The sequence below is a fragment of the Hemitrygon akajei genome, chromosome 14 (genome assembly GCF_048418815.1).
Source record: "Hemitrygon akajei chromosome 14, sHemAka1.3, whole genome shotgun sequence".
Lineage (NCBI taxonomy): Eukaryota > Metazoa > Chordata > Chondrichthyes > Myliobatiformes > Dasyatidae > Hemitrygon > Hemitrygon akajei.
In genome coordinates this window covers 15,890,316-15,916,732 of record NC_133137.1, presented here as the reverse complement: position 1 = coordinate 15,916,732, position 26,417 = coordinate 15,890,316, and the positions used below count along the sequence as shown (strand labels likewise).

The 26,417-nt window shown below is 39.8% G+C and overlaps 1 protein-coding gene across 1 annotated transcript in view; it reads left to right on the top strand.

Annotated features, from left to right (window-relative positions):
- The first annotated feature begins 1,013 nt into the window (after window positions 1-1,013).
- The window catches only part of sart3 (spliceosome associated factor 3, U4/U6 recycling protein), a 42,881-nt gene continuing 17,477 nt past the window's right edge, over window positions 1,014-26,417 (top strand). Inside the window, exons 1-11 of the mRNA XM_073065520.1 lie at window positions 1,014-1,219; window positions 3,623-3,749; window positions 4,088-4,192; window positions 5,946-6,130; window positions 7,175-7,280; window positions 9,922-10,046; window positions 12,948-13,103; window positions 14,820-14,958; window positions 16,346-16,453; window positions 20,728-20,805; window positions 22,043-22,101. Coding sequence (XP_072921621.1) covers window positions 1,079-1,219; window positions 3,623-3,749; window positions 4,088-4,192; window positions 5,946-6,130; window positions 7,175-7,280; window positions 9,922-10,046; window positions 12,948-13,103; window positions 14,820-14,958; window positions 16,346-16,453; window positions 20,728-20,805; window positions 22,043-22,101 — 1,329 coding nt within the window. The 5' untranslated portion in view covers window positions 1,014-1,078. The remainder of the gene's footprint in view (window positions 1,220-3,622; window positions 3,750-4,087; window positions 4,193-5,945; window positions 6,131-7,174; window positions 7,281-9,921; window positions 10,047-12,947; window positions 13,104-14,819; window positions 14,959-16,345; window positions 16,454-20,727; window positions 20,806-22,042; window positions 22,102-26,417) is intronic.

Sequence of the window (26,417 nt, the reverse complement as noted above, 5' to 3'; positions counted from 1 at the left end):
GATAGGTCGTCTCCAGAGATGGAGACAGAAAGATCAAGAAAGGGGAGGGAGGTGTCCAGTTTTTACAGGAGCACCACTGCATGCGGGAATTCCCTGGTGCCGGAGTCGCAAGGCCCCTGACCACCAGTCCCTACATAAGACTGTGAGGACTGCTGAGAGGATTAGTGCTGTCTCTCCAGTAAACGACATCCTCTGATTTGCCTGAAGCTGCCCGCTTTTTTCCTGAACGAGGTGTTGAGCTGCAAAACAGCAAACCCAATAGTCCCATACTAAGTAGTGAAGCTGGGTGAAGGCACCAGAAGTTCTGTATGGGTAAAAGCCACCACTTACGATCTTCTATTCCACACCCATTGCCTGAAATGTATTTTAAAAATCCAAGAACTAGTTGCATTATGGTTGCAAATGAATGAAAACCGACAATGTGTACAGGAGTAAGTGATCTGTTCCAAAAATATTGACTTGAATGTTCTGCAATAAAGAATGAATTTAAAAAAAAAAAATACGGAACAAAAGATGAAAGTTTTGCAGGAGCAAGCTTTCACTCATGTTTAGCTGGTCAAACATAACATCAGTTTTGAGAGAACCACCTCATAATAAACCCGATTCTGACGATTTTATTGCAATAACACACACACACACACACACACACACACACACACACACACACACACACACACACACACACACACACACACACACACACACACACACACACACACACACACACACACACACACACACACACAGTGACCTTACAAATATGGCGAATCTGGAAAGACGCATTTTCAGCGATCATGTCTACTGACGTAAATCTTAACCGCTAGATTAATGTAAGCCCAGTTAAAAAAACACTCGCGTTGTAATGACTCATTTGATAGCCTTCTTTGTTGCCTTATTTTCTTCTTCACAATAAATACGATGTTTGGTTCACTTTCTGACGAGTTGTTTGTGTTGTCCCTGATTTTTAAGGTTTGTGCAAATTAAAGGAGGGCGTTACGGGAGGAGGGTGGGTTCTGGGGAGGAAAGATTGTCCTGACTTGGATCGGGCGCAGCGAGCTTCGCCACCCTTGCCTGCGCGATGGCGACCAGCGGGCGGCGGCGGGCGACTGAGGCCGAGGAGATGGAGCCTGGAACCGCGAGCGATTCGGCGGAGGAAATGGAGGACTCCTCTGACGACGAGCAGGAAAACGAAGCCGAAATCCAGCGGCTGGAGGAACAGGTGCGATTTGAGGCCGACGCAGCGGCGGAACACGGCGGGAGGCCGGAGCTGGAGTCGGCGGGGTTTTAAATTGTCTTCCCGTCCCGCTCATTGCCTTCCCCAGAGCAGGAGGGAAATGAAGCACGAAATATGCCTGAAACCCGGGACCCTTCCCACGAGTGACTTCCCTGAAGGGTCAGTCACTGAGCCCTAAACTTAAAGAAGATTGTTGTGGCTCAGCTACATTATTCACCTGCAAAAGTACCTTTCTTTGTAAGAGTAAGGCACAACTTCTCACCACCTTTCAGGGAAATCAAGGCGATGACAGAAGATATAAAAGAGCAGAAGGAATTGTCTTAAAACACAAATAATGCTCTTGTCACTTGTTACGTCTTGATGCCCAGTTAAAAAAAAACACGGAACTGTAGAACTCTCCATTTCAGTGTACCCCCGATGTAATACTTTTAAGAGTTTAATAATATTGCAATGAACCTGGGATGAATCCACTCTTTATATTAACGGTAATTGGTTACGATTGAATGATAAATGTCATCTAGATACTTCACCCATTCTTTGAGGTCTTCTTGGTTTTCAGCAGCTGATGACTCAGGTGACAAATACAATGAAAATAGTTCTAAAAAATAGTATTATAGTGGAATTTAGCAAGTTTAATTTAAGCAGGACATTAGAGACGAGTTATCAGTGCTCTTATTGCTGTGGCCATTTGCAATTAGTCCACGTTATGTATTCAATGAAGTTCTTTGTAGTCTAGACTTCTTGATACAAATTAAGCTGTTAAAAAGTTTATTTTTGATAAAATTCTCTGTCAGCATTGTAGGTTATATACATTGAATACTTTTTTTGTTAATTGAGAGAATGCAGAGAACAGTCTAGAACTGGGGTTCTTGGACCCCTTGATTAATGGCAAGGCCCCATTGCATAAAAAAAGATTGGGAAGCCTGGTCTAGAGGGAACCTGCGAACTAGAATCCAGGCAACCTTTTGCAATTAGTTCTTTACTGCCCGAAACAGAATGGATGACTTATATTGTGCAATTTGCTTCAATTAACCAGTACAAAGTTTCCTCGCTAATGATTTGATTGCATGAAGTTGCTTAAAAGACTATCATAAAATTGAGTAAAATGTTTTGGCATAGGAACAGAAGTATTTAAAAAGACATTCTGGTGACAGGATTTATTTTACATACACAGGATTATTCAAATCAAATATTGCTGAGTTTTTCCATAAGGTCATAAGATTAGAAGCAGAGTTAGGCTCTTCAGAACATCAAATCTGCTCTGCTAGTCCATCATGGCTGATTTATATGCATTTTCTGTTACTTTGTTTACTGCCAACAATTCCCCCTTTCATTTTTCCTATAATGGATTTTCTGAATACTTGGCAAAATAAGATTTATTTTGGTAAACATGACTGCTACTAGAAAATACTTAGTATGTGCAGTGGATAGTGAAAATTGTGAACACACATCTTTGCGTCTTACCTGTTTGGCTTGTACGTAATTCTGTTGTAATATGGCTTACAATGCTTACATATCATAATAAATCATTTTGGTAGCTTAGCTTGAATAAAGAAGTCTGGACTGAAAATGAATTCATTATCATGCTTGGAGTTGAACAACTTCACTGGGATCAGTGACTTCACTAATAACTAGACATGAAAGCTTGGCTTAGATAACAGTACTGCAGATTTTGTAATATGAGACTACTTGTGCAATGAGTGTGCTGTTCAGAGGGTTGTCAACTGCAATGGCCAAGAAGGAAGCCAAATCCCCATACCCTGGGATAGTTGACTTCCTTCTTGGCCATTGCCAGGTTACCACTCTACTGATTTTTGCAAGCTAGTGTAAGTAATAGCAAATATTACTTACATTTTTCTGCAGTTTTGTTTGTGGTGTTCACGAGCTGCAGTTATTTAGAAGATCATACAATTTATATATACCTTTGTTAGTTGTACATTCATCATTATGTGCCACGTCATATCACATGGGTGATCATGGTCTTGTGACCATGATTGTTCTCGACAAATTTTTCTACAGAAGTGGTTTGCCATTGCCTCCTTCTGGGCAGTGTCTTTACGAGACAGGCGACCCCAGCCATAATCAATACTCTTCAGAGATTGTCTGCCTGGCGTTATTTGCTGCATAACTAGGATTTGTGATTTGCACCGGCTTGCTTATACAACCTGCTCTCATCGTTTCACGTGATCCAGATTTGGCGTGTGGGGGTTCTAAGCAGACGTTGCTCAAGGGTGACCTGCAGGCGTCCTTTGGTAGAAATGCATCTCCACCCCGCCACCTGAGTTGTATATTAGACTGTAAAATAAAATTACGCACAAGTCTGTACTCACTAGGGCACTGGCTGATATTTGGGCTTAGTGGTAATGGTGACTTGTGCTTTTTTGTCAGCTTTCCATCAGTGCATATGACTACAATTGTCATGTGGACTTAATTAAATTGCTACGCCAGGAGGGTGAGCTGGAGAAATTGCAGAGTGCTCGACAGAAGATGAGTGAACTTTTTCCACTTACTGAAGGTAATATGATTGCAAATGTACTGAAAGCTGAGTCTTGAGATATTTTAACGTGGAGCAGGCTTTCTTTGTAACATTTGTAAGCCAGCTTGGTTCTTAGAAGATGTAGAAAATTAGCTTTTACACTGTGAAGAAGTTTTAATTGTTTATCAGTAGTTCGTGATTTGTTTTTAGATTGTATGTAGCTGTGAATCATGTTTGCTATTGTAGTTTTATTTGTTTTTACTGTTAATGTATCAATTATCACTCTTACAATTATGAATAATTTTCTTTGGGAAGACTTTGCTTTGTTGTATTAGGAGTATTAAGAAAGTACGGTAAATAAATGTTGTTTTCTGCAGAGCTTTGGCTGGACTGGTTGAAAGATGAGATTCGAATGGCTGAAGAACCACATGACCGAGAGAAAATGTATGAACTGTTTGAGAGGGCCATCAAAGATTATATTTGTAAGTTGCTCAATTTGCTATGTTATAGTTCCATCCATGATTCTCAGGTAGGAGCCTCTCGGCATGGTGGCACAGCAGTTAGTGCTCCAGGGAACTGGCTAAAATCCTGACCTCGTGCTGTCTCTGTGGAGTTTGTATTTGCTCCTCATTATGGCTTGGCGTCCCCCTAGGAATTCCCAGTTTCTTCTCACCTCTCGAAGATTTGCTGATGAGTTAACTGAGTACTCCTTTGGTGTAGGGAAGAGGCAAGAAAATCAAAGGGGACCTGATGGTGAGAGAGAACAAGTTTCAGGAGTCACAGATGAAAAAGAGAGGAGACATGGGAGTAATGGGATTGTTCTGCTGGGGACCAACATGAATTTGAGAGGACAATCGCTTCCTCTGTGTCACAGCTCTTTTTTTGAGTTAGCACTCGTCAGTAGGGCTGGTGGTGTAGTGACATCAGCACTGGACTGCAAGGCAGATGGTTCTGAGTTCAAACCCAGCTGGGTCCCAACCTGGGCAGCAGCAGTATCTACGCGGAAGAAAGGTTTGGCAATCTACTTCTGTGTCTTGCCATGAAAACCCAATGGTCCGTGAGGACACGAAGAGTTGGACTCGACTTAATGACTGAACAAGAGCTCATCTGTTGGCCAAACAGAAACATGCCTGAGTGGAGATATGAAGAGATCTTGGGGTTATTAACGTCGTGTCGAACTTAAATAAGTTCGAGCCATAGTATAGCTTTCTATTTAAGATTAATCTGCTTGAATAAACCTGAATTCAAATCTGTGTAATTACAAACTGGGAAATGAAATGTCCATTTGGTTTAGAGCAGATAAATAATTAAATTTGATGTAATGTCCCTGTGTCATAGTAGTTTCTTGTATATATCTGGTGTATATAATGGGACTGTCATGTTCTCCTTTGCTCACTTTGATACTCATTAGTTTGTCACAATGGCAGAAATGCAGCTACAGATACAGGAAATCTTCAGATAACTGAGACGAACAAGCTGTGTAAGAATCCCCAACAGAATCAGAATGAGAATCAGGTTTAGTATCACCGGCATATGTTGTGAAATTCGTTGTCTTTGCAGCAGACTTACAATGCAATACGTAATAATAGAGAAAAAAACTGTTAGTTATTTTAAGTATATATTAAAGAGTTACGTTAAGTAAGTAGTGCAGAAATAGAAATAAAGTAGTGAGGTAGTGTTCATGGGTTCAATGTCCATTCAGAAATCAGATGGCAGAGGGGAAGAAGCTGTTTCTGAGTAATTGAGTATGTGCCTTCATGTTTCTGTAACTCCTTCCTGAAGTAATATCATGGGATATCAGTGTACGGAAGTTTAGTGCTGTCTCTACAGTTCCTTTCTGCAGTGTTAATTTGTTTCAGTTAACACTGCTGCTAAAAGCAGATGAAGCTGTTTTGAACAATTTGCTCATAACATAATTTTAGGATCTATGTAACACTGATGAGCACATTGCTTCACGATTGAATTAGCAGTTGTTGGGTCAGTCACAAAGGGCCACTCTCTGTTTCATGGCGATGTTTTACTACCAATCTGAAGTTTCTTAGTCAAAAATATGTGCTCTGTCTGAAGGAGCCATTCTACCCATATGTAAGATAGAAGTCTGGATACATTTTTAACGGAATAATTCCATGTTTGTAAACGTCTAGTCTTCACTAAGACTTAGCTATAAAAATGCATGTCCTATTCCCCGGTCTGTGTTAATGTACATTACCATTAATTAACAAATTTTAAATACAGGTCCTGAGATATGGCTGGAATATGCACAATACTCCATTGGCGGGATTGGCTTGCAAGGTGGTATTGAGCGAGCTCGTGGGATATTTGATCGAGCCTTAACTGCTGTTGGATTGCATATGACAAAAGGACTAGCAATCTGGGAGGCCTTTAGAGAATTTGAAAATGCTATTTTAGGAACTTTACAGGTAAGCAAATGTAACTCAATGAACATATCAGGAGCTGTTTGTGTGTTATTTCTCATAGGGGTAGATGTAAACCAGCTAAAAGTAGTTAGCAATTACTGTAGCATATATGGGATGATAAGCATTGGTGTTTGGTTTTAGCTTTTTATTAGTCAGTTTGTGCCTGTTTAACCACATCTCCCTCCATTGTATACGGTTGATCATAGACCCCTTTGGTGGCTGTAATATCACTCCATCCAAGCAAAAGCAATTAATAGAAAATTATTGCTTAATTTGTGTTTTGTTATTTAGAAAGTCAGTTGAAGTTGCCCTAACTTATTTTATTCCTGATACAGAGGATACATGAAATCCAAGCATAAGACATGAACCCAATTTTCATGGATAAAATAGTGTTTTCTGCTTTAAGGCATTAATTCACTATTGATTTCACAATTTTTAAATTAATTGCTTCATTAATTTTATCAATTAGATAATTTTGTTGAATTTTCCTTTAGTGAAGAAATGGGAATAAAATTTTGTCCATTATCCACACAGAAGACTTGGCCAGTGTCATAAAATAGGACTTTTAAAGCAGAACTATGGATATACTGTAGTAATATTTCAGTGTGTATCCTTGTTCCCAGTGCATTTCACAGTTGATGTGAACTTGGATTTAGGGTGAGCAATGTTGAAATGAGCAATGATAGATGAGTTTTGGATTGATAATTGTTACTCAGATCTAATCCAGTGGCATGTCAGCCAGTTCATTCTTGCCATTATCTGCGTAAGAGCAAGGGAATTCATGCTAAAACAGAACAGTATTTTAGCATGATTAGTGTTTTAGGAAAGAGTATTGATTGTGGCTTTGAAGGGACCATATGTCACGGGTAGAATGAACTGTCTTCTGAATTTGTCAAATTCTGATATGTTACACCATTTTAAGTAAAATTTATTGGCATTTAAAATGTTTAAGAATGGGAATATTCTGGAATGTTCAATTAAGTTCTTCATATTTAAATCCAGTAGTTGTTAGTATGAATTACATGATTTTCTTTTCCCCTCTGACAGCCCTTACCTGGTACCATTTTGACTTCAGAACAGCAGGAAATGATGAAAACACAACTCGACCGAGTACATACACTCTTCAAGAGGCAGTTGACTATCCCTTTGCTTGGTAAAGTGCTTTTAGTTTGTGTGTGGATAAGTGTGCTTTCTTCAGAAATATTTGCATCAAGTAGAATTTGTGTAGGGTGCCTATTAGGCAGATATGAATCTTTCATATTTAGAACAGAAATTTAAATACCATACTCCCACTGTATCTTCGTAACTTTATTTCTTTTGCATTTAGAAATTTATCCATCTGTTTCTTAAATATATTTGACAACTTTTCTCATACAGACATCTGTGGAAGCAAGTTCCATAGGTACACAGCTTGCTGAGTGAAGAAGTTTCTTCTCAATCTTAAATCTCCTGACACTGAGACACTGCACTCTATATCTCCCAGCCAGTGGAAGTATTATATGGTGAATCTTGGTTGCATTGTTTGATAAAATAGCTTTTTTTGGGAAAGAGACCTAAACTGCAGACACTATTCCAAATGTGGTCTCACCAAGGCCCTGCATAATTACAGCAAGACATCTTTGCTCCTGAACTCAATCCATACTGTTTGCTCTACCAGTATTGCTTTTAGTGACTGATCGCTGAAGTCTGCTTGCATACCTTCCCAACCTAGCACCATAATACAGTATGTTGCCTTTTTGTTTTGCATATTAAAGTGGATACTTACTTACTGCCTGTAACACTGCTGGTGTTTAGGGCAGCAAGGAAGGTTTTCTTTGTTATTTCCGTAACATTTTTTTTACCAGCCAGGATTGAAGAACTCTGAACCTGGAGGACCAGAGAACTGCTCTTAGTCTGGCCTCCACCCTTTGACCTGTTTGGCATGGGTGACCCTACCAAGAGTCAAAGCACAAGGCCCTGACTCTAGCCAATATATCTCTCTGGGTCATTGAAGTTTGCCAGCTTCCACACCCTACGACAAGGTTGTGGTCCTCTTGGGGGATTAACGTGAACAACATTGTATTTATCTATATTATTACTGCATTAGCCATGGCTCTGCCCATTTTATGCTGCTAAGTTGCGAACAGAAGAATGCATCTTTGAAACTTATCACTCTTCAGGAGGACCTGCAAGTTCAAAAGGTCAGAATTCAGAATCAGGTTTATTATCACTGTCTTATATGACATGAAATTTATTGTTTTGCGGCATCAGTACAGTGCAAAGACATAAAATTACTATCAATTACATAATGAATATTGTGCAAATAAAGGAATAATGAGCTGATGTTCATGGGTTTGTAGACCATTGAGAAATCTGATGATGGAGGGGCAGAAGTTGTTCCCGAATCATTGAGTGCGGTTCTTGCTGATGTTGAGTGCGAGGTTCACATACAAAATGCTGGATCTTGGCCTGAAACATTGACTGTACTTTTTTCCATAGATGCTGCCTGGTCTGCTGGCTTCCTGCAGCATTTTGTGTGTTGTTTGGATTTCTACCATCTGCAGATTTTCTCTTGTTTGTGTGTTAAGTGTGAGGTTGTTGTGGCAACACCACTCAACAGCTGATCTGTCTCACTCCTGCCTGACTCCTTGTTGCCATCTGAGATTCTACCAATGGCAGTGCGAATTTATAGATGCCACTTGAGCTGTGCTTAGTCACATAGTCATGAGTGTGGAGTGAGTAGAACTGTGGGCTATGCACACCTTGATTTGCTCCTGTGTTGATTGTCATGAAGATGAGGTATCAGTGATCCTAACTGTGCTCGCTGGATGAGGAAGCCAAGGATCCAGTTGCAGAGGGAGATACAGAAGCCCAGGTTTGAAGCTTGGCAATTAACATTGAGGGGATGTTAGTACTGAATGTCGTTTTAATCAATAAACAGCAATCTGATATGTGTTTTGCTATTGTCTAGATGCTCCAAAAGAGAATGGAGAGCCAGTGAGATTGTTTTCATTGTACACCTGTAGAATTGAAGGCAGCTGTGAGCTAACTGCTTCACAATGCCATCCTTAAAAAAAAAAGATGAGGATTCTGCTTTCAGAATGCAATGTGAAACGTGTAATATTTTATCTTCAAGTTGATCAGCCTTTATTAGAAGGTACAAAAACAACCTTGTGCCATTAGCCCACTTTTCATGAATGGCATAATCAGTATGCCCCCCCCCCCCCCCAATTCTCCTGGAATGAGCTGCATTTGCTTAAAATAAAGCACCTGCAATCTAGGCCAGAGAATTCTGCATGATGTGTACCATTCCATGAAGACTACCAGGTATTGAAACTTCAGTACAATCCAGCCCTGGCCACTTGTATTCTGTTCTGCTCTCCTAATAAAGTACCGTAATCGTATTACTACAGCTCTGTGAAGGACTACAGTGATCTTTTTAAGTGTAATGCTGAAGTGTTCTCTTTGCATCTGGCTGAGTCTTAGATTGTTGTGCTTTAATAACAAGAGGTTCAGTAAAATGCAAATTAGTTTCCCAAATGAATACATATTGATTATTTTATTAAATCAGAGGCAGAAAGCACAAAAAGGTGATTCAGTTTGTTGTGCCTGTGCTGGCTCTTCAGAAGGGAATTCGGCTTAGTTCCATCACTCATCTCACTATGTGCCACAAATTTATTTTAACTTTTAAGTACTTTTAATGTTATTTTTGGAGCTTTAACATTTTTGCAAAAAGAGCATTTTAGATTTCGCTGTTAAGTGTAGCTGTATTTATTTCACCCATGCTTATTGCTGGTTATCTATGTTCTGAATAGACATGGAATCCACATATGCTGAATACGAGACATGGGCTGACGAGGTACCTAGCGAATCTGTGATACAATCGTACAAGAAGGCCTTGGAGCAAATGGAAAAGCGCAAACCCTTTGAAGAAGCTTTGGTATGAATTAAGCCTGAGTTAGTTTTGCTTTAAAGTTCTGTAATGTAAAACTGTGTTCAAAAATGTATTATAAAATAAAAAAATTTTTTGTTTTGAGATGTGATAGAAAATAATCTAATTAAAGAAACTTGCATTGGATGGAACTTAGAGCCGCTGAACACCTGCTGAAGGTTCACATCTTTCTAACAAAATGGTGGCACTCCATTTACAATATTTGATTGGGAGAACATTCGACTACTAATTTTATTTCACTGTGGCTGGCAAGGTTCTTGTGCTGCTTTTGACATGCATTAGAAAGGATCTCAATCCACTTACTCCTTCTGAGGAGAACAAATAAAATGGAAAAACTCAATCTGTCAAGCAGCTTTTGCTGAAAGAGAAAAAGTTAACAATTCCGGTCAGGGACTCTTTCGTCAGAACTGTTCTGAGGAAGGGTCCTTGACCCAGTTAAGTGTTTTCTCTTACAGTGCTGCTTGACTGGCTGAGATCTGCTGCCATTTCTGTTTTATTCCTTCTCGGGAGATAAGAACTTTGCAATTCCCATAATTATAATGTCCAAAGTTTCTTTGATTTGGGAGCTGTTCTTTTAGGTTAGGACATTGTGGATGTCACTTCTTTTAATAAAGATGAATGAGGTGGACAATAATCCCAATATTACTGGTGTATGTAATTAAGGATCAAGTGAATGAACAGATATTTTTCAGCTGATCAGTGAATCTAGCATCAATTTATTGCTGACAGATTTAATTTTCTGAAGAAGCATCCAAATTAGTTGGCAGAAGCATGCTTATGATGTTAATTGTGTGAACTTCTAGAAGGCATTTGATAAATTCCCTTACAAGAGATTGTTATTTAAAGCTAAAGATCATATAATTGAGAGAAAAAAATTGTGGCTGGTTCAGAACTTGGCAGAATGCCAGGAGGAATGATGGGCATGTAGTCAGATTGGTAAGGTTAGAGCCAAGGTCTCTGGAACGGTTATTGATCAACAATTCCTTCGTGTATCTCATTCATCTTTATTAGAAGAGGTGACATCCACAATGTCCTAATGTAAAAGAATGGCTCCCAAATCAAAGAAGCTTTGGGAAATTATAGTTATTTATAATAATCAGAGTATATACTGAGATGAAGAGATGGAAAATTGTATAGATGTCTAATTTTAGTGATTACATAAAGATAGGTAGCATTTTAAGTGATGTACTTGGAAGGAATCAATTAGAGCAAGTGTAATTCTTCAAGTGAATGGAAAAAATGGTGGTAACTGGATTTTAATGTGTAGAGATGCAAATTTACATAAAAGGGACAAAACTCAGTACTTTCTACATACTGCAAAGCTTTAAGCAATGCAGCGAATTGGCAATTGAGGGCGTGGGCTAGGAAAGGAGAAGAGACAGAGGTGGGGGTGGGTATCTGTCCATCGATTATTTTCTGGAGCTGACTGATACATTTGTTAATCAAGAAGGCCTTTTAATCTGAGGTGGATGCAGTGGGAGTGACTATAAGTTATACTACAGCTGTGCAAATTCCTGTTTGGAAAACACCTGGAGAAGTGTTGAGCAGTTCTAGCAACCTCACCTTACAAAGGGTGATTTGAAGGGAGTGCAGCATGAGTTTACCTGAATGCAGCCTGGATCCCAAGTGTTAAATTATGACACAAACCAGCATTTATTCCCTGAAATTTAGATAGTTAGATTGAAGTTTCCTAAACTTTAAAGTGAACTATAAAGTAGTAGAAATTTTTTACTGATTGGGAATCTTGCACTAAAGAGTATTATCTGAAAATCAGAACTAAGCCTCTAGGGAGTGGAAGAAATTTTTAATGCTCTTCCACAGATAGCAATTGCTGCCAGATTAACTATGAATTTGAAACCTAAACTTGAGGTACAGATAACCAAATGGGAAAATTGCTATTGGATTATAAGTCGGTCATAATCTTAATGGATCGTGTCAGGAGAGTAGTAGACTAACTTCAATTTGTTGTATTTGAGGGATTGGTTTAGTTTACATATTAAATATGTGAATATTAGATATTCAGTAAGGTAAATCATGTGTGTTGCTATTTCTCAGGCGTAAAATTCCTGAATGTTTCCCATCTTAGTGACATTTTGCAGAGGTACTCTTTGCATTCGGAAATGAAGACAAATATATCGAAAGTGGATTTATGCATCTCTGAAGGCTGTTTAGATTAGCCTGTGATAATTGTAATATTGAGTTACTTCCCCATTTTCGTTTTGCATTTGGAGTTGAGATGCAATTACCTGGTTCATTCTGTATTTCTGGGAATTTAGAAACACAGCTGAACTTGATTTTTTTATTGTTCCCATTGCACTCATTTGATTTTCTGTTTCAATATGCAAGTTGATTTTCTGGTACTTTTATTTCCAGATGATATAGATTTCCTTTGACAATACTGGTGTGAAATGATTCATAATTTGAGAAATGAAACGATGTGTATATTAACGTGATTACTGCTGGCGTGTAAATGAGCCCTACAGATTGGTTGTACTGTATTCAAATCCATCTTGCTTTTGAAACAATTAGAATTATAAATAAAGACCGAGAACACTGGAAACACTCAGCAGGCCAGGCTGTTTCTGTGGAAGAGAAACGGAGTTAACCTTCAGTTTGAAGATCCTGTGGAGGGGAGTGGGATGGAGAATCTGGAAGCTCAGACTTATCCCTGCAGACTGAATGGAGGTGCTTCGCAAAGCATTCGCTCCATCTGCATGTGCCATGTCAAGTGTAGAGGAGACCACATTATAACAGCCAAACGCCGTACACTTGATTGAAAGAAGTGCAAATAAATTGCTACTTCACCTGGAAGTACTGTTGGGAAGGGAAGAGCTAAAAGGAAATTAGGATATCATATTTTCCAAATAACATTTGCTTGTTCTGTTGCAGTTGGTAGCTGATCCTCCAAAACTGGCAGAGTTTCAGGCTTACATTGACTTTGAGATGAAGGAGGGAGACCCAGCAAGGATTCAGATCACCTTTGAACGGGCACTGTCTGAGAACTGTTTAGTGCCAGATCTTTGGGCACGCTACACTCAGTACTTGGTAAGGAAAAGGTGACAAAGCTGACTGCTTAGGAGCATTTGTGTTAGTCTTCACGAATTTGTAGATCTGTGATACTGTATCACCTAATGACCTCTACCATCCTTAAGATCACACCTCCCAGCCACCTCTAATCAGCTGCCTCAGCATATGTACTGCTCATACCTTAATTTATGCATTTGTTAGCACTTTTTACTTGATTGTTCCAATGGCATAATTTCCACTTGGCATAATTTACTTATTATTATTTAATTATTTATGGTTTTTATTAATAGTTTTATATTGCTAATTTCTACACTATTCCTGGTTGGTGCGACTGTAACGAAACCCAATTTCCCTCGGGATCAATAAAGTATGTCTGTCTGCATCCTGGGGTTGCCTTCTCTTTCTAAACTTGATGTTATCCAAAATTCTGCTACTTGTACCTTAACTAGTGCAGTTGCTCTTTATCCTTCATCGCTGAATTTCTTGACCGATGCTGACAGAAAAAAAGCCATTCTTTTTCTCAAATCCATCCATGGCTGGCACACCCTGTCTCTTTCAGACTTGATCTGTTTTTCTGTAGTTGCTCTTGCCTCTTGGTCATTCCTGAATATGATTCTTTCACCACTAGCTGTTAATCTCTCTGCTTCCTTATTTCTTTTTCCAAATTTAAGGCAATCTTTGAAACCTAACTGAGCAATATTTTGTTATTTATCCAAATATACCTTATGTGGCCTTGTGAACTTTGGGATGTTCTGTGTTCAGCTTAGGACAACGGAGCAGAGTTAAGGCCATTGAGTCCATCGAGTCTGCTTTGCCATTCCACCACAGCTGATTTTATTATTCCTCTCAACCCCATTCTCCTGCCTTCTCCCCGTAACCCTTGACACCCTTACTAATCGAGAATCTGTCAACCTCCACTTTAAATATACCTAATGATTTGGCCTCAGCAGCTGTCTGCACAGTGAATTTCACTGATTCACCACCCTCTGGCAAAATAAACTATTTGTATAAACAAGTTCCATTTAGTTATTTGTTTTTTCATGGATGAATTAAGATGGGCAGCATGGTCTTCTGGTTCTGTAAGTAAATATCTTGCGGCTCTGTGACCTGCACAAGGATGATATGCTCTCCTAATTAACCTAAACAACTTAAGGACAGTGGTATGCTTTAGTTTAATAAGTACAAATATCAGGGTGCTTTTAAAGTAAACTGCTTGGTACTTCATGTTATGGAAGGAACAGTTGTTACTGTATCTGCTGATCCTCATAAAATTCATCCCAACTGAGTATCTGAATTTATCTTGACTACAAAATATCCCAGTGCAATTGGACACTCTTTAGATTGAAGTCTTTCATCCAGCATTAGTTACAGTACGTACGGACACTCTTTTCCAAGTCCTTTTTTATTTGTTTTGTGTACAAAGTTCTTGTGTGATCTAATTTATTGTTTGATGTTATTCTCAACCCTTCTCTGATCTGCTTTTAACAGTGCAGTATGGAGTGCTCTACTTCACTGCCCACACCATTTCAGTGCCCTCTCTGCTTGGCCCACTTTTAGCTGGACTGAACAGTGCTTCGATTCTTAAAGCTTTGTTTCCTCATTTATCATAGACTAAATGAGGTGGATTGCCTTCATGTCTGTAAGAAGTATGTTATAAAGAGAGTTAAGGATGGATTATCTTTGTTTCTTCATTACTGATGTCTGCATATTGGCTTGCCCTCCATGCCATTGTAGGACAGGCAACTGAAGATTAAAGATTTGGTTCTGTCTACACATGAGCGGGCTGTTCGAAATTGCCCTTGGATAGTTGGATTGTGGAACAGATATCTTCTGGCACAGGAAAGACACCAAGCTGAACACAAGATCATAACAGGTAACTTGGATACTTAGCATTCGCACATTTTTAAAAAAAATCCATGACGTACAGGTGTTGCTGGTAACCATTAAATGCTCATCTCCATTTGCCTTTGAGAAGTTGGTGGGATGCCTCTTTTTTTTAAGCTGCTTCTCCCTGTGTGGTGAAGGTGTTCTTGCATTCTTACTGTATATGGACTTGGATCCATGATCTTTGAAGGAAGTGATATATATATATATATATATATACAAGCTACTCTGCTGCATGTGGGGCTGGGTTCAGTGGGAGTGGTGGGACCTTTCACACTGTAGTCCTTGTCCTTGCACTCGATAGTGGATGTTAAAGATTTGGCGGATGCTGATGAAGAAGCTTTTACAAGTTTGCTGCATTCATTTGACAGCCCAGGTGCATTGATAATGTGAATGGAGCCGTGTAGACTTTTGTCTGAGATGATTTGGACTATTATTGGAATTGCATTTATCCTGACAAATGGACTGTGCTCATCCGAATCCTAAATTAGAAGGTTTTGAGGATTTGGAGTAATACTGGCATTCTTTCAGCAACCAGTACTTCAGGCACCTATCAACTTAGGGTTAGTTTTGTCAGCCATTGAAAGAAGTAGTTTTAAGAATAGTTATATTTTAGTTAGAATTGTATAAAGAGTAAAATATTCTTGATACTGTAAGTAAAAGAAAAATGCTGTAAATACTAAAAAGTTAAATAAAATTTTATGGAGGAAGAAGCTGTACTTGTGTTACTTAGAATTAGTAACCAGGTGTTATTGACTTTATTCAGAAGCTGGGTGGGTGGAAAGAAAATGGAAAGGAAGAGAGATTAAATGATAAAGGAGAAGATGATGTAAGACAAATGGGAATGGTAGAGAGATAAGTAAAGAACTATAGGAAAAGACCACAGAGGTGGTGCTGGTTTAAAAATGGGATGGTGGTAATGATCTGTAATTAGTTAATTCAACAATGAGTTTGCCTCACACGATTTTGTGCTGTCCTTTAAATTACTAAATAAATTGTTATTTCATCAGTAATGGGCATGTAGGGTCCTGCTCAACCAGAATGGAATAGATAAAAGGGAATCCTTAGTTGAGAAAAAAGAAAGGCTTGACGTTTACCACTCCAGTGGTTCTGACATTATTAGAGACTGACAAACTGGGAGAATTAAACAGGCACCTTACTGGATTGGCAGTTGTGAGGAAGTGCAGCTTATGTAGCAACGGATGTTGCTGGGATGATTATTTCATACATTTTCTGCAGAAGGTGAGACTGGTGCTTGGAAAATTGGAGGTTTGTTATGCATTTTAAAATATATTACAGTAATCATGAAATGCTATAATGTAGAGCATCATTTCAGTGCAACTGACTACTGTTTTTTTTAAAATTATAATTGGTAGATACTTTTGAAAAGGCATTGAATGCCGGGTTCATCCAAGCGACAGACTACGTGGAGCTCTGGCAGGCATTTCTCGACTATCTGAGGCGCAGGGTGAATTTTAGCCAAGGTATACCATAAAAGTGTGAGTTGGTGCTTTTGGCCTTATCTTGACGAAGATATCAAATGGCAAAGTGTTCGCAAAGTGAACTGCTGCAGGAAGTATTTTATTTCTGGAGCACAAAAATGCAGGAAGCACTTTTCTTGTGCATCCACAGCTTCTTTTGTCCCTGTAAGATTTGTTAACTTATTTCCCTGTCAGTTGTACCTGCTTTGAGTCAAGTTCCCTGTATAAGAGGAATTGTTTGGGAATGGCAAATTTTGTTGTTCAATGAAATAGATCATGGTAAGAAAACTCTGGGACTTGAAAGGTTGATATATGTTGTCAAGATGGTAGAGAGAGTCAAACTAATTCAAAATTTGGGTATAAGATTTGGCTATCTGTAGGAATATCTGGGAGAAAACAATAATGTCATGGAATCAATAGGGTGATGCAAGTAAAGTGTTCGGTGATATTTTGAAGTTAAAAGTAGGCAGTGTTGGGGGAGGGGTTAAGGGGAGGGGGGATGGGTAACACATATTTTCTTTTTCACACACTTTTATTCTGTAACTATTTGAAAACACAATTAAAAAAAAGTTTAAAAAAAATGAGAGGTTTAAAATTTGGCTGTGACTTTATGTCATTCAATGTCAATAAGACCAAGGAACTGATTGTAGACTTCAGGAGAGGGAAACCAGAGATCCATGAGCCAGTAATCATCGAAGGATCAGAGGTGGAGAGGGTCAGTAACTCTAAGTTCTTGGATGTCACTATCTCAGAGAACCTGTCTTAGACCCATCATATAAATATTAATAGACAATAGACAATAGGTGCAGAAGTAGACCATTCGGCCCTTCGAGCCTGCACCGCCATTTTGAGATCATGGCTGATCAATTACTATCAATACCCAGTTCCTGCCTTGTCCCCATATCCCTTGATTCCCCTATCCATAAGATACCTATCTAGCTCCTTCTTGAAAGCATCCAGAGAATTGGCCTCCACTACCTTCCGAGGCAGTGCATCCCAGACCCCCACAACTCTCTGGGAGAAGTAGTTTTTCCTTAACTCTGTCCTAAATGACCTACCCCTTATTCTCAAACCATGCCCTCTGGTACTGGACTCTCCCAGCATCTGGTACATATTTCCTGCCTCTATCTTGTCCAATCCCTTAATAATCTTATATGTTTCAATCAGATCCCCTCTCAATCTCCCTAATTCCAGCGTGTACAAGCCCAGTCTCTCTAACCTCTCTGCGTAAGACAGTCCAGACATCCCAGGAATTAACCTCGTGAATCTACGCTGCACTTCCTCTACAGCCAGGATGTCCTTCCTTAACCCTGGAGACCAAAACTGTACACAGTACTCCAGGTGTGGTCTCACCAGGGCTCTGTACAAATGCAAGAGGATTTCCTTGCTCTTGTACTCAATTCCCTTTGTAATAAAGGCCAACATTCCATTAGCCTTCTTCACTGCCTGCTGCACTTGCTCATTCACCTTCAGTGACTAATGAACAAGGACTCCGAGATCTCTTTGTATTTCTCCCTTACCCAACTCTACACTTGGGGGGGTTTAAACTAAATTTGAAGGGGGCGGGGATCCAGAATGTGAGAGAGGATATTATTATTGCGAAGAAAGCAAGACGGTGCCTATACTTTCTCTGGAGTCTGCGGAAATTTGGCATGTAAATGAAAACCTTTGCAAACTTCTATAGATGTGAGGTGGAAGGTGTGCTGACTGCACATTACAGCCTGGTACGGGAATACCATTGCCTTTGAGTGGAAAATCCTACAAAGGTAGTGGATTCGGCCCAGTACATCACGGGTAAAACCCTTCAAACAACTAAGCACATTGGCATGAAACTTTGATGTAGAAAAGCAGCAGCCATCATTAAAGATCCTCATCACCCAGACCACGCTCTTTTTCATTGCTGCCATCGGGTAGAGGGTACTGGTGCATCAGGACACACAGTACCAGGTTCAAGAATGGTTACTACCCCTCAACTGTCATGTTCTTGAACATAAGGGGACAGCTGCACTCATTTAAGGACTCTGTCATATTGTTATTTCATGCTCATTATTTATTGTGTGATTTATTTATATCTGCATTTGCACAGTTTGTTTACAGTTAAGTCCTGATGTCTACTGTTCAGTTACTGTTCTATAGCTTTGCTAAGTTTGCCTGCAGAAAAAGAATCTCAGGGTTGTAAGTGGTGACATGTATATACTTTGATAATAAATTTTACTTTGAACTTTGACTTAAAAAGACTGAGGTTATAGACAATGTGGGTCAATGTGAGAAAGCATCTATGAAGTTTGTGCTAAAGGAACAGAGATTATATGCAAGGACGAAAAGAAAGTCTTTAGTTTACCTACTTTTGAGGGACAGTTTGGACTTAGTCGTGATTTAATATGAGACAATGAACTGGACAGTATCCAGGCAGTTATGGGTTGAGTAGACAGGTGTTGCTAAAAAGCAGGGTGCCATCAGCATTCTGTGGAAACTGACACTCGGATTGGGTGACATAACTCAAGCAGCAGATGAGGAAGAATGGAGAAAGAATCCTGGAGGGCTGCAGTTGTTGGTGCGGAAGAGGGAGTTGCTTGCAAGCATTTTTTCAGATTTATTCTTCAAGGTTCAAAATACAAAAGTACAAAGTAAATTTATTATCAATGTACATATGTAACCATATACAACATTGAGATTAGTTTTCTTGCGAGCATAATCCATAATCGGATATTAGATTCACTGAGAGGCTGCGCCAACTTGGGCATTCAACCAGTGTGCAAATGACAACAAACTCCGCAAATACAAAAAGATATTAATAATAAATAAGTAAGCAATAAATATTGAGAGCATGAGATGAATAGTCCTTGAAAGTGAGTCCATAGGTTATGGCACCATTTTAGTGATAGGGCAAGTAAAGTTGAGTGAAGCTATCCCCTTTGGTTCAAGAGCCTGATGGTTGATGGATAATAACTGTTCCTGAACCCGGTGGTGTGAGTCCTCAGGCTCCTGTACCACTTTCCTGAAGGTAGCAGTGAGAAGCAAGCGTAATCTGGGTGATGGGGGTCCCTGATGATGGATGCTGGTTTTCTGCACCAATACTCCATGTAGATGTGCTCAGTGGTGGGGAGGGCTTTACCCGTGATGGACTGGGCCGTATCCAGTACTTTTTGTAGGATTTTCCATTCAAGGGCATTGGTATTTCCATACCAGGCTGTGATACAGCCAGTCAATACACATCTATAGAAGTTTGTCAAAGTTTTAGATGTCATGTCTAATCTATGCAGACTCCTAAGGAAGCAGAGGCGACATCGTGCTTTCCTTGTAACTGCTCTTGAAGTGCTGGGTCCAGGACAGGTCCTCTAAAATCCAAACACTGAGGAACTTAAAGTTGCTGACCTTCTCCACCTCTGATCCTCCTCGGTTCCTACACCTCCAGTTTCCCTCTCCTGAGCTCAGTAAATAGCTCCTTGGTCTTGTTGACATTGAGTTAAAAAGTTGTTGTGTGGTACCACTCAGCTAGATTTTCAGTCTTCTTCCTACGTGCTGATTTATTACCACCTTTTCAAAATTCTGATTCTTGCTATTAGAAATGGAAGAAAATAAGTGCAAGTCCATGGAGCTAAAATACAGAGAAATACAATATTGTTAATAAATTCAAATCAAAGTCACAAACCTGTAGCTGGAGACGTGATTGAAGGATTTGATTGTCTTAGGTTGGGTGTAGAAATGCATGGCACAGAGTATTTGACGATATTTTATGAAGGAAAGATGTGCAGTAAATAAAGAGTGAGAGTAAAAAGGAACAAGAGCTATTTATAAGAGTGATAAAAGCAACTTGCAGCGTGAACCAGATGGTACATTCCAAACAACTGAGTGTGGGCTCATTTATATGATGTTCCTTTGGACTCAGATTGGGGCAGTGTTAGAGCTCTTCTGCCAAAGTGCTACAGCTATTGTTTACCAACTGTATGCATGAGAGAGAGAATCACGTTGTACAAAATAAAAGATAAAGTGCTGTATTTGTCTTTTGACTGCTTCTGAATATCTGCATGCTATGCTTAGAGTGAATCAGTTCTCACAGCAGCATTTGAAGGGTTTGAGTGATTGAGGACTGCGATTTGAGCAATTAAGCTTTTCTTTGTCAGTGAAGGCAAAGCTAACACGGCAGGACATTTGGAAGTAGTGATTACTTCCACCAGAGAAAACCAAGCCTGTACTTTGCTGATAAAATCTCTTCACCCCTCTGGTCCTGGTGGAGGCTTATTGCCTGCTAATTCTTTGTCATTTTATTTGAATAGATTCCAGTAAAGAGTTGGAGGAGCTCAGATCAGCGTATAGTCGTGGCGTGGATTACTTGAAACAGGATATAGAACTAAGTATGTTTGCCCTTTATTATTTCAAAAACAAATTACTGGCTGTTTCAGTGCAGCCAGATGTTATGGTGATTCATTCATCTGACCATTAAGTGATGAGAACGTTTGATTCCTGCCATTTTCACATTAACCTTGTATTTTTAGATTGATTTTATTTGTTGTAGATGTTGAGTTAATGGATCTATAGCTGTCTGTCAAAATTACCTTTCTAAATATAGCCATCCCATTACCGGCCCTTCAGAGTCCACTGAATAAGTAATTGAGCACTGGTTAAGTTACATTAGAGCTCAAATTAGATAAGCTTGAAATGACTATGAATGTAAATAAAACAATGATTTCCAGTACTGGATGGCCAAATACTTCCTCTCATACCGAAGCTTCTGTATTACATAATGATGGCCAATTTTCTCGGGATATTAGGCCACATCAAGGCCCTGGTATCCCGAGAGGCTTTGTGTTCCCCCTATCAGGCACCTCTTTTTATACTGGTTTTGTATCGTGTAGTATTTCAATGAAACAACAGAAAGTTAGAAAGTTACTGTTTGGCGATTATTAGATCTATTTTAACTAATCTCATGATTTCACTAACCTATACCTGTTCTTACCATTTACTGCAACAACTTTTTAAAAGCCTATTGTTGTCGAGGATTGCCCGACACTAGAGGTTCTTATGATTCTTTGTCACACAACATTTCATCGAATGGAAATGATGATAGCTTGACGTCAGCTTGAGGATCAATTCTGAACCACATTTAATAGCTTAGATTCTTTTGCCTCTCTTCTGTGGAACAGATAAACTTCAATTATAGAAAAGATTTATGCTCGTTTGATTTCTGACTAATAGCAGAAATAGATTTTTATATGTCATTAACTCTTCGTAGAGTATTCATTACAGGTGCAGTTCCCGCAACTTCAGTGATTGATATTCTGCTTCACTTTTGGTAGATGTATTAATTATGTATGTCACATTTCAGCAGAATTAGTTGTGGACACCCTTATCAGTTAACCAAATTGATTTTTATCCACTGTATATTTCGGGAGATATTTGACGAGTTGCACCTTATACTTGGTCTAATAGTCCCAGTTAAGATGAGGTTGGTTGAGTTACTATTTTCATCCAGTATTTTTCCTTAGTTTGAGAAGTAATTTAATGTTTTCATTAGAGGAATTGTTTTCAGTCCTTTACATGGTATTTTGATTTGTAACATCAAAGCAGAAGTAATTTCCGGACTTCTTGCAGGATTCAGTGAGAGTGGAGACCCCTCATGTACAATACTACAGAATTGGGCAAGAATTGAGGTAAGGCGACAAGTGGAACTGAGGTGGGATGATTTAAGAAAGTATTCCAGATAATAAAAAAACAATTAAGAAGCCAATGAAAGAACCTGACAGTACAGAAATTGAATAAAATACAGATCAAAGTATTTCATACCAGATCTTAAAGTAGTAATCTGGAATCATCATTTAAGCATCACAAAGAAAAGATAAATAAAAAGCATTCTAGGAATTTGTCTGTAGCAGACATTGCTGCTTATATCACTGACAGACAGACATACTTTATTGATCCTGAGGGAAATTGGGAGACTTTCTATTCTTTCAAATGTTTCCAGAGAACAAAATAATGACAAACCAGAATTAATTTACAAATCATTTAGTTGACTTTGAGGAATATGTTTCTATTTAACTTCAATTACAAAGAATAAATGAAAAGTATGACCTTTATTTTTGTCCAAATGTGCCCTTTAAGAGGGTGTCACAGTGATACATTGTGGTATACCAACTATCTTTGGAATTCTTCATAAAGTCAGCTAAGTGATTTCTAAATTAATTCTGGTTTGTCATTATTTTGTTCTCTGGAAACATTTGAAAGAATGAAATGATGATTCCAGATTACTATTTTAAGATGTGGTATGAAATGCTTTGATCTGTATTTTATTCAGTTTCTGTGTTGTTCCATAAGACCATAAGATACTGGAGCAGAATTAGGCCATTTGGCCCATCGAGTCTGTACTGCCATTTCATCATGGCTGATCCATTTTTCCTTTCAGCCTCAATCTCCTGCCTTCTCCCCGTATCCTTTCATACCCTGCCCAATCAAGAATCTAACAGTCTCTGCCCTAAATATACATAAAGACTTGGCTTGCACAGCTGCTTATGGTAAAGAATTCCACAGATTCACTACTCTGGCTAAAGAAATTCCTCCTCATCTCCATTCTAAACGGATGCCCCTCTATTCTGATACTGTGTCCTCTGGTCTTAGACTCTCTCCCCCCCCCCCCCCCCCCCCCATAGGAAACATCCTCTCCACATCCTCTCTATCAAGTCTTTTCACCATTCGATAGGTTTCAATTAGGTCACCCTGTATTGTTCTGAATTCTAGTGAATAAATCCTGGAATCGTTTTCGTGAACAACTTTGAACCCTCTCCAGTTTCAGCACATCCTTTTTAAGATAAGATGTTCAAAACTGCTCACAATATTCCAAGTGAGGCCTCACCAGTATTGTACTCTAGAAAGTTTCAACATTACATCCTTGCTTTTGTATTCAGTCCTCATGAAATGAGTACGAGCATTGCGTTTGCCTTCCTTAGCACAGACCCAACCTACAAATGAACTTTTAGAGAATCCTGCACAAGGACTCCCAAGTCCCTTTGCGCCTCATTTAAAAAAAAATCTCTCCACTTAGAACGTAGTCAAACTTTTCATTTCTTCTATCAATGTGCATGACCATCCACCTCTTGACACTGTATTCCATCTGCCATCTCTTTAACCATTCTCCTAACCTGTCTAAGCCCTCCTGTAGCCTCTTCCTCAAAACTACCTACCCCTCCACCTATCTTCCTCTCATCTACTGTTACGTACCCCGTAACTGGGTTTACAGACCAGCAGAAATAGAAGAATCCGTTGGTGGTACTGAAAACTAAAGGTGTTTATTAGTAAACTACACAATACAGTATCAAAAATGCAAAATATACATATAAGACAGGTAAGCAATGATAAACATAGAAGTGTAGGAATAATAATCAACAATAATAAACTATCAATGTCTGGGGTAAATGAATTGTCATAGGAGAATATAGAGTTCAGTTCAGTTCATGTGTGCTGAGGTAGTTGTGGTTGTTGTATTGTAAGTTGTTGGAGAGAGAGAGAACGAGCAAGAGATTGAGCAGCTGCAGCCAGCAAACCTTCTGTTGTATTCTGATTCCGTCGTATCGGTGTGGTCATTCAGTTATGACCCCTCCGTCCTCAGCTTGACTGTTCTTCTGTGGTGGACTCGTCACTCTGGCATGAGTGGACACACACACAAGTCCCCACCAGCCCTGCCGTCACACTGTGAGCTTTGTTGACTGATCTCCTGGTTCAGTCTCTGAAGCCCCCACCTTTCTGTGGGTGCACCACACTCGGTCAGTGTCCACTGGTGTGTCTCTGAGGGGTGTCTCCCCACACCTGTCTTTTATCCCCACTGACGGGGTATCAGCCATCCATCAATTCAAAATGACCATGTCCATCAAATCAGGCCACTCCTGCTGTCTCCTTAGGAATGTTAACAAGCAAAGTAACGTCCTTGCAGCGAAAGGTAAACAATCCAGGAAAAAGCCATAATACATAAATCAAATGTCTCACTCTCTCTCTCTTTTCTGTAGCAGATGTCCCTGCCTCTGTGCTTCATCTCTCTCTCTCTCAGTAGCAGCATAGTTCATAGTTCTCAAGTGGGGGGGGGGGGGGGGATGGTTAACTCTTCACCCCATTTCCATCAGGTCTGCTCAGCACTTATAACACTACAAACTTTGCAATAAAGCAGTCAATTCCATCATCCAAATCAGACATATAATGTAAAAAGAGTTGGTCCCAACAGAGACCCTTGTGGAACACCACTGGTCACTGGCAGCCAACCAGAAAATGCTCCCTTTATTTTCACTCTTTACCTCTTGCCGACCAGCCGGTACTTTATCCGTGATAGAACCTTGCCTATAGTACCATGAGCTCAGAGATTGTTAGGCAGCTTCATGTGTGGCGATATGTCAAAGGCTTTCTGAAAATCCAAGTACACAACATAGACTGATTCTCCTTTGTCTATCTTGTGTGTTGTTTCTTCAAAGAATTCATATAGATTCATCAGGCGAGATTTTCCCTTGAGGAAACCAAGCTGATTATGGCCTATTTTATCATATGACTTCAAGTACCCTGAGACCTCATCCTTGATAATCAACTCCAACATCTTTCCAACCACTGAGGTCAGAATAGCTGGCCTACAGTTTCTTCTGCTTCTCTCCCTTCTTGAAGAGTGGGGTAACATTTGCAATTTTGCAGTCTTCTAGAACCATTCCAGAACTTACTGATTCTGAAAAGATCCTTACTAATGCCTGTACAATCTCTTCAGTCACCTCTCTGAGAACTTTGGGGTGTACACCATTTGGTCCAGGTGACTTATCTACCTTCAGACCTTTCAGTTTCCTGAGAACCTTCTCTCTAGTAATGATAACTTCATGACCCTGCCCCTAACTTGGCACCAAACTTCCTGAACTCCATTTGCAGAGCCTCCTCACTCGTCCTACCCATGTCATTGGTACCTACATGGACCATGACTTCTGGCTGTTCACTCCCGCTTAAGAATGCTGAGGCCTTTCTCCAAGATATCCTAGACCCTGGCACCCAGGAGGCAACATATCCAGGAATCTTGTCCTCGCCCACAGAACCTCCTGTCCTTTCCTTAACTAACAAATCCTCTATCACCATAGCGTGCCTTTTCTCCCCCTTTCCCTTGTGAGTCACAGATGCAAACTCAGTGCTAGAGGTGACCACTGTGACTCTCCTCTGTTAGGTCAACCCCCCCCCCCCCCCCCACCAGCAAGGACACACATTGTATCGAAAGGACAGGCAGGAAGGCAGAGGGGGCGCCGTTACTCTGTTGGTAAAATAAAATCAAATTATTAGAAAGGGGTGACATAGGGACAGAAGGTGCTGAATCTTTCTGGATAGAACTAAGTAATTGCAAGGGTAAAAAGACACTGATGGGCATTGTATACTGACCCCCAAACAATAATAAGGATGTGGTCCATAAATTCCAACGGGAGATAGAAAATGCACGCAATATTGCAATAGCCTTGGGGGATTTATCACCCCCTCAGCCTCCTGAATGATCTAGAGTTCATCTCGTTCAAGCTCCAGCTCCTTAATGTGGATTGTCAGAAGCTGCATCTGGATGCACTTCTTGTAGTTGTCAGGGACACTGGATATCTCCCTGCCTTCCCACATCCTGCAAAAGGAGCATTCAGCTATCCCGTCTGGCATCTCTGCTATCCTAGGTGGGCAGATATAAAGAAGGGAAGGAAAAAAATACCTAGCCTAGAGCATTTCTTTTGCTTTCTCTGACTGAAGCCACGAGATCATCACTCTGACTCTGTCCACTTAGATGATGGCCGTGCACTTGCCACTGCCTTCCTTTAACTTGCCCGTGTTAATCAATTGCAAACGCTGATTAGTCACTGGTCAAAGCTCAGTTGTAAATTGCTGCCTAACTATGCCTTTAAAATCTCAATTGCTGTCCTGATTAAAAGGTAGCTCTCTATCATACTCCCTGCCATGGGTTATCCAACTCAGAGAAAACTGACACAAA